The sequence below is a fragment of the Lathyrus oleraceus genome, chromosome 5 (assembly GCF_024323335.1).
Source record: "Lathyrus oleraceus cultivar Zhongwan6 chromosome 5, CAAS_Psat_ZW6_1.0, whole genome shotgun sequence".
NCBI lineage: Eukaryota > Viridiplantae > Streptophyta > Magnoliopsida > Fabales > Fabaceae > Lathyrus > Lathyrus oleraceus.
Genome location: NC_066583.1, coordinates 563,351,459 through 563,360,715, shown reverse-complemented (window position 1 = coordinate 563,360,715; position 9,257 = coordinate 563,351,459). Strand labels below are relative to the sequence as shown.

Here is a 9,257-nt window from a genome sequence, read left to right as displayed (position 1 = left end):
ACTACAAGTCTGTAAAAGAAATATGGGACACATTCCAAGTTACCCATGGAGGTACTACTGAGTTAAAGAGTCTGATGTTGAACACATTTACCCATAAGTATGAACTATTCAGATTGAAACCAGAAAATAACATTTATGATATGCAAAAGCGATTTACTTATATTGTGATTCACATGAGAATCCATGGGAATTTTTTCAAAACGAGGACTTGCTTGTAAAATTCCTTAGATGTTTAAAACGTTATTGGCAACCTAAAGTTACTGCATTTTTGAATCAAAGAACTTGTCATTCACAAAATTGGCTATTTTATTTGGTGAACTGCACGAACAAGAGATGGAGCTTAAGAGACTTGCTGATGACTAAGAAGATGACAAGTAGAATAGGAAAAGTTTTGAACTTAAACTAAGAAATGCTAAAGATATGAAATTAGAAAATGAAGATAATGAAAGCTAATTTATTGAAGAAATGGAACTCATTTTTTGGAAATTACCAAGGCACGCGAGAATATCTTCAAAGCTTTAGAAGAAAAGTGAAAAAAATCCTCATTCATTCCTACATATCATCAATACGGAAAGAAATGGCACATAAGACCATATTTCCCTAAAAAATAGAACTAGAGAAGAAACTAAAATTAAAGTATTTAATAAACCTTAGATATAGAAAAAGAGAGCCTACATATCTTAGGATAACAATGATTTGGAATCCTCAAATAAGGAAGAAGCCAATATATGTCTCATGACATATCACAAAGATAACGAGATAACTTCTCACTTTTCTTATCATGACTTGTTTTGTATTTGAAATAAGTTAAATAAAGAAACAAGTAAGTTGAAACAACTTGTCTCTAATTTTAGAGAAACCATTTCCTTCTTTGAAATTGAAAATAAAAACTATGGAAGAAGTGAAAATTCTTAGAAAAAGACAAAGTATTTCAAATCAAGTCTCTCCCCTTTCTCACAAAGTATTAGTTGAATCTGAAAAGTGTAGTCAATGTGATATTTTGAAAAATAAAAATAAAGATTTGAAAAACATAGTAGAAAGATTTACTAAAAGAAGAGGCAAGTTGAATCTCCTTATTGGAAATAAAAGAGCATCATATAATAAAACCGACATAGGTCATGGACCTGTATTGATGTTAAAAAGTTTGATAAATTTTTTCATGATAATAAAATCTCTAAATGCAACACTCTTAATTGTAATTATTGCAACAAAATGGTCATTTCACTCAATTTTGCTTTGTTGAGAAAAGTCATGATGGTAAAAATGTTTCATCTCCTTCTAACTTCTATAAAGAGTATCTGGATGTGAAAATGGGAAATATGCCTGCTCATAATTCTAGAGATAACAAGTATTCCACTAAGGTAAGATGATCCAAAAATAATTGGGTTCCAAAAGTCGAAAAATCAAATTGTGATGCTGATATACTTGAGAGCTCGAACTCAAAATATCATATAAATGGTGGCTGTTAAAACCATATGAATGAAGAAATAGACATTTTCTCTTATTTCATTCCTATGAGAAGAGAAGTTTATACATATAGTAAGTACAAAGGTAAAATTGTTGGATCTGAGACTACTGGTAAGAGTCATAATCCTACTGTTGAGTTGTTATGATTTTTATAGCACAATTTACTTAGTGTTAAGTAACTTACGTGACAAAGGTAATTGAGTATCATCTAATTATTCTATATGTCTGGTTTTTAAAGTCTCTGAAATAAAATTTTTATTTTTCATCTATTATTTTTTTTTCCAAAAAGACCATGACTAAAGAAGAATTTATACACGTTACCTTTGTTGATCTAACCCCTTTTGTAGTAGAGGTAGAATTCTTAGTTTTTGCAGATATTCATGAAGAACACTCTTCTAGAAGATAAAAATAAAGATAAGGGTCAAAATAAAATTGAAAATAAAGATAAAGACCAAGGTGAAATGAAGATCCTTAGAATGAGGAATCAAGAATAGATAATCAAGATCTTCCTTTAAGAATGAAGGACTAAAGTTCATCCAATCTAGAATGTAATTGGAGATATTTCCAAGAGAGTTACAACTTAAAACTCCCTTAGAAATATATATAGCTTTATGGCTCTTTTACCCCCATATTAAGCCAAAGGAAGTTGACGAGTCCCTCATCGATGAACATTGGTCTTTTGCTATAAGAGTTAAATAAATTGGAAAGAAACAATATTTAGGAACTCGTTTCCAAAGCTTCAGGTAATCAATGATTGGGACCTGATGGATCTTTTGCAACAAGCTTGACTAAATATTTTTTGATAAATAAACCAAGACTTGTTTCAAAAGGATGCAATCAACAAAGGCTTATGTTTTAATAAGATCTATGTTATTGTAGCTAGATTAAAGGCCATAAGGATGATTTTAGCTTTTCCATGCTTTTTAAATTTCAAAACTTTTCCAAATGGATGTAAATACCAGTTACATCTAAGAGAAGTGTATGTTGATTAACCTTCCAATTTTTATAAATCCTTAATTTCCTAATCACGCTTTCAAGCTGAAAAAGGCTTTATACGGTCTGAAATAAGCTCATAGAGCTTGGTATAGTTCTCTGACAAGTTTGCGATTGAAAACAGTTTTCAAAGACAAACGGTTGATACAAATCCTTCTTTAAAATCGAGCAAGACATTTTAATTGTGCATATTCTTGTCAATTTAGTACTACTAACAAATCCTTGTGCAAGGAGTTTTCTGATATGATGCAAAATACCAATAATGGGGGAGCTATGATGCTTCCTAACTTATTAATTTGACTATTAGAGAAAGGTTTCCTTAATCAGAAATCTAAAGTTGCACAATGATGAAGAAGGAATACTTTGTAGATCCAAAGACAAAATTTCAAATTAGAAAAGGTTGTCCAAAGATTTCAACTCAGCAAGAAAGATATAGAGTTTAGAATTGAATCTTGGGTTAGAGAGGTTAAAAGAAGAGGTTCTTAGAACAAAGCTCCCATGTTGAGCATACATTCTAGGCTCCAATACAACAAGCTTCCCAACAAATATGCCTATCAGGGAGAGAAGTATGGTTTCATGTCCTGCTTAATTATACCTCTACCTATGGCCATTTTCTTTCACCTTTTTATCAAGTAAGTCAGTCATTTAAAATATGATCTATGTGTTTTCTTGTGTTTACTTTTCTGCCTTTTTGATAATGGCAAATGAGGAGAAATATACTCTCAGGAGGAGCATGGGATACTCTTTATATTTGTCAGGGGGTTTAACGACTCCATTGCATCCTCGTTTCTTTGTTTTGTCCACCTCAATGAGATACACGTTGTCATCATCAAAAGAGAGAGAATATGGACCTATGTGCTTTTAGACACTGCAACTGATGATGCCTTAATCCTTTAAGTGATCATAATGGTTTCGATGACGACTCCGATGTTCGACGGAGTCATGGTGATTGATCCTTTGCTTGATTATGTTGATCCATGGTGATATATTTCCACATGTTTCTGATTATGTTTCTCATTTTGAAGTTATCACAAGCCTCATAAGAGAGAAGATTTAAGATTCCAATGAAATGATAAAGTCAAAAATAATGTAGCAAGGAACTTGAAGCTTCAAAGTTATGAAAGATAGGAAGTTTGAAATCTTCAATGTTACTAATGAAACTCTAAAACACTCCCCCTGAGAAATATACTCTCAGGGGGAGCACGTGATACTCTTTATATTTGTCAGGGGGTTTAACGACTCCATTGCATCCTCGTTTCTTTGTTTTGTCCATCTCAATGAGATACACGTTGTCATCATCAAAAGAGAGAGAATATGGACCTATGTGCTTTCAGGCACTGCAACTGATGATGCCTTAATCCTTTAAGTGATCATAATGGTTTCGATGACGACTCCGATGTTCGGTGGAGTCATGGTGATTGATCCTTTGCTTGATTATGTTGATCCATGGTGATATATTTCCACATGTTTCTGATTATGTTTCTCATTTTGAAGTTATCACAAGCCTCATAAGAGAGAAGATTCAAGATTCCAATAAAATGATAAAGTAAAAAATAATGTAGCAAGGAACTTGAAGCTTCAAAGTTATGAAAGATAGGAAGTTTGAAATCTTCAATGTTACTAATGAAACTCTAAAACACTCACAAAAAGACTTGGATAACCATCTCTTTATGATAAAATCACCGGAAAATGTTTTTCAGATATAGCTAATGGATTAAAAGTCCAAATAATCAATTATGAGAGAAAATTACATCTAATAATCGATTATCCAATATGCCTAGTCAATTATCTCAATTATGATGCATCATAATCGATTATTGAGGTTCATAGTCGATTAGTAATTATCAAATATGCGTAGTCAATTATCTCAATTATGATGCATCATAATCGATTATTGGGGTTCATAGTCGATTAGTAATGATACAATTTGAAAACTTTCCATTTTTTACATTGCATTGTCGATTATACATATGACATAATCGATTATGAGCATTAAAAAACTCATGGATCATTTTTATTTTTGAGCTACATTTTCTTGAGCATATCCTCATTATTTCACATACCATACTCTCTCTCTCTCTCAATAAAAGATTCCTTAGTGCCTTTATGAGTGAAATACATTTGTGAGGTTTTAGTTGGACTAATGTTCAACTATTTTATCAAGACTGTGATTCTCTTGAATTCTCACTTGGTTAGTTGTTGAGGTTGTCCTTGCAAAACCTCTATTTGATTTTTGAAATTAGCCGGTCCAAATCTCGTTCTTGAATCATTAGCTTAGCCTCTGAAGATATCCTTTTTAGTTTGAGAGATCGACTTTGTAAAATCTCTCAGTCGGTTGTAATAAGGTTCGTTGCCGTAACCTAACAAAAGCTCAAAATCTTTTATTGGTGGAACTCTAAAGAAATTTATTTCTTGAGATGAGGAGTATGCCAAGGGATCGACCGAACCTCAATAGATTCGAGTACAATTTCACTAACCTTTCTCTCTCTATTTAATTTCAATTATTTACTTTTACTCGCTTTTGTAGAATATCTTCTAGCTCTATCAAAGAAAGAGTACAACCATTACCTATCATGTTAACTATGGATTGCGTAACATAGTCACCAATAGGAAGTAAATTCTTGTAGGTTACATGTATATACCTCATAGACAAGAAAATCTAAAAATGCAGATAATTGAACTCTATTGGTTAACAAACTTTCCAACACTATTCTGATATCAACTAAAATCTCTAACAAAATTAGCATCCAAAAACTATCACCCTCTATTCCATCAAATGAAACACAAGTAATAAGTGTAAGATACCAAATATTCCAACTTGTTTATATCATCCTCAATTCAAACCATGTGTATGGAAGCGTCGTGCACTAATTTCTCACTCAACCCCATTTATTAGGGGTTGTAAACAAGCAAACCCATGTCAAAACAGAAGGTAATACACAAGCAGAGAAAAATACTTGTTGATACTACATAATTGATTTATTTGAGATCATAACATAAGGTTACATTACATCTTAAATTCCACCATAAATTTCTGAAATTATACAACAATAATATACTATAATAAGATTCATCATCTAGCTTCCAATAGTGTAATGGTTATTTCATTTGCAGAACTCAACAAATGTTTACTTGTGGAGGAGTCAGCTTCACTTGAATCTTTCAAAAGGAATCCTGGTTGTTTAGGTTCAGCCAAATCAAACTCACTTACCAACATTAGAATCACAGATGACATTATAGGTCTATCCTCAGGATTCTGCTGAACACACAAGAGACTAACATGAACACAATGCAATATTTGTGATATAAAACAAGATTCCCCTATGTTTTTATCAATCAATTTTATTGGTCTTCCTTCTTTCCACAATTTCCATGCCTGAAAAATACAAACATTAGAGTTTGCTTGTAATACAAGGCACACTTTTTATGATACATATGGACTCACAAAAATAAAACTCACATACTTACATAACCTATGAGATTATGGCTTTGGTTTTGATTATAGTATCCTCTACTTCTTTTCCCGGATATAATCTCCATCAACAAAACTCCGAAGCTGAAGACATCTGATTTCACTGAAAATAGACCGTCCGTAGCATATTCTGGTGCCATGTAACCACTGCACAACGCATTTTAAAATTAAACCCTTAGGCCTTAACAAATGAGTTCAGTACGGATAGAAATAACTTGTTTACATACTATGTTCCGACTATTCTCTTTGTGTTTCCTTCATTTTGATCTCCTCCGAAAATTCTAGCCATGCCAAAATCTGAAATTTTAGGATTCAATTCCTTGTCTAGTAAAACATTACTAGCTTTTAGATCTCTGTGAATAATCCGTAGTCTCGAATCTTGATGAAGATACACAAGTCCTCTTGCAATACCACATATAATGTCGAAACGCTTTGACCAATCTAGTATTTCGCTTTTCAGCTTATCTGCCAAATTTCCATCACAAAAAAGTGATTATATATGCTGAATAATTTAACTACTCTTAACAATCTAAACAGAAAATCTATTTGATCCATACCAAAAATGAAGGAGTCCAAGCTACTATTAGGCATGTATTCATAAACCAGCATCTTTTCTTCTTCATCAAGGCAACAACCAAGAAGCTTTACAAGATTTCGGTGTTGAAGTTTCGCAATTAATTTTACTTCGTTTTTAAACTCATTCAATCCTTGGCCTGAGTTTTTCGAAAGCCTTTTCACAGCAATTTCCAATCCATCTACTAGAATCCCCTGAAATTAATAGTTTCATTTGATAAAAAGTTTCATTTTTCTATTTGATCTCAAATTTTAATGTCTTAGTAATGATAATCTAAATGCAAATTACCCTATATACAGGCCCAAAGCCACCTTCCCCAATTTTGTTGCTGAGTGTAAAGTTGTTGGTGGCTTTTGCCATTGTTGACAAGTGAAAGACTGGTAGATCTCCATCATCCACTTGCATTCCACTCTTTAGATGGTCTTTGATACTCAAATCTGACTTATCTGACAAAGTAAAGTAAACGATTTTATATCGAGGGCCGGTTCGGTTTGTGCCAGACACCAACACAACACTGACACATGTGATTTCATTTAACTAATCTATGTTCTCAAATTGTTGATGGTTTCGACGTGTCAGTGTCAGTGCCATAGTGTCGTATCTGCTATCTAACTTTGAGAATAGAAATCATATATACCTTTTACATTGTTTTGTGATTTCTGTCTATAACACCAACCAAGTATAGTTATACCAGAAAGCATTGCCATGGCAAGAGAAACTGTTACTGCCACTAACACACCTTTCTTCTTGTGACCCTCATTGACATGTTCTAATTGAATTTCATCAAACAGAAAACCATGATTATTCTTAAATCACAAACTCATAAAGGGAACAAAACTCTTCAAAGATGAATATATAACATTATCATAAGCTAAGTTCATACCTAATTCTGAAGCTTCCATTCTAACATATAAATCTTGTCCTCCAGCTGCAAACTGTCTAATGTCAACTAAATCACCAAACCACAAAGCACATCCATTTCCTTCTCCTCTTACATCTGAATTTGCATAAGCCATGCAAGAACAATTCTCCAAACACTTAACTCTACATTCCTCCAACCCAATTGTTTGATCAAACCAACTATACGTAGTGTCAGGCCCTTTCATACCACTCAATTTCACAAACCCGTCTTTTTGTTTGTCCTCGCAACGTAATGCCTTATTTCGAACACATCCATTAGACCAATCCATCGAATACCACGCTTGCGGAAATTTAGGTTTAAAACCTTCCATGCATTGACACACAGGTGAATCAGAGATAACACAGCTTGAATAAGCTCCACAAAGTGCATAACTATCGCATAAATCCAACGGTACTGATGTGTAGATTTCCCACCTTTTCGCTGATTCGATCCATATGTAACGGTAACGAACGTACGCAGTTGCATTCAAAACTAACCGTGTTACAGAAGACGAGTTTTTGAGGCTGTAAGTATAGTAAAATTCATCCTTATTGTAAACAAACCTGTAATCATAAATTGGATTTGGCTTAACTTGTGGTGAACCACTTGCATGCATACCATTCCATGGTCCGCTTCTGTAGAATTTTTTATCACCCTTCATCATATATGCATCAGGATAGTTATGTGGAACCATACCAAAAGAAAAATCACCAGGTGATGGATCATCAGGACTCTTCCAAGCCGTTAAGCGCCGATTAAGACCGGTTCGAAAATCCAAACCAAACTTCATTTCTGGTAAGAAAGTGTCTGTTGGATAATCAAAACTTTGCCACAAATATAGTTCTTTGTTTTCTTGTTTCTCATCTAGTATCACAAGATTACCAGAATCTAAAAGTATTGCCAATGGATTCTCTTGTTTTTTTGTAAGAGAGTTGGTTGTTGTAGACCAAGCAACAGTTCCATTATTCTTCTGAGTGAGGACAAGGTTGCCAGTGATGTTGTTTAATGTTAATGTTCCAGATGAATCATTGATTGGAATGAGCCTATTCGCAACCCAAACCACTGTTTGAATTGGAATTTTCTTGTACCAAATACCAAGGTAACGTTTATTGGAATTTCCTGGGGTGAAGAATCCAAGTTCATAGGTTCCACCTTTGGAAACTAAGGTGTTGCCATCATCTATTAGGGAAATGGAGTGAGATATTGAGTCAAATGCTAGAGAAACTTGTGAAACATGTATAAGTATATGATAAGCATAGAAAATTATAATCATTTTGATGATAGACATAATGTTCATCAAGTTGTTGTATGTTTTCAAGTACTATGCAGTTTTGATAGCTACATATATGGTATAGAGTAGAGGGAAAAAGGAACATGAAAAAGGTATAGTTAATGTTTTGGGGTGGTTGTGATAATAGGAAAAGTAATAATAATAATCAAAAGGTATTGAAACTCACAACACAATGATGCACTTTTCCTCCAGAACAACCTTAACATTTTCTAGAGCAACTATTTGAGAGGGAAAAGGAAGAAAGAGTTGGATGGGAAATACTTTTAGGTAGACGTAGTGGGAGTGGGAAAGAAGAATTTGCAAAGAAATATTGGTTAAGCAAGTCTAGTGATTGGAAATTTCAGGAGACTCCTAAGTCAAGTTTAAACTGCTACGCAATCCTATCAGCCTATCATATGGAGATGATTTTTCTCCTGGCCAAGACTTTTTTTTCAAATGGTTGCCTTGGGAGTAACTTCCAATACATAAAAGTCAAGGTAGTTTTGGATTTAGTAACTAACCAGAAATTTATAGTGAAGTGATGGAATATAACTTTTGTGTGAAGGGGTAAACTTCTTGT

General features: G+C 33.4%; 1 protein-coding gene across 2 annotated transcripts; it reads right to left on the bottom strand.

The window, feature by feature from the left end:
• Positions 1–5,251: 5,251 nt before the first annotated feature.
• On the bottom strand, positions 5,252–9,018 carry LOC127086438 (G-type lectin S-receptor-like serine/threonine-protein kinase At4g27290). Of its 2 annotated transcripts, none has more exons than XM_051027200.1 (7): positions 7,390–9,018; positions 7,144–7,275; positions 6,795–6,952; positions 6,490–6,700; positions 6,160–6,397; positions 5,929–6,079; positions 5,252–5,836 (listed from the first exon to the last, which is right to left on the bottom strand). In XM_051027200.1, exons 1-7 carry the CDS (start codon positions 8,702–8,704, stop codon positions 5,534–5,536), a joined length of 2,508 nt encoding a protein of 835 aa, XP_050883157.1. In that variant the 5' UTR covers positions 8,705–9,018; the 3' UTR covers positions 5,252–5,533. The 2 variants fall into 2 exon arrangements, with proteins under 2 accessions (XP_050883157.1, XP_050883158.1); XM_051027201.1 differs by having other exon boundaries at positions 5,657–5,836; positions 5,925–6,079.
• Positions 9,019–9,257: the final 239 nt, after the last annotated feature.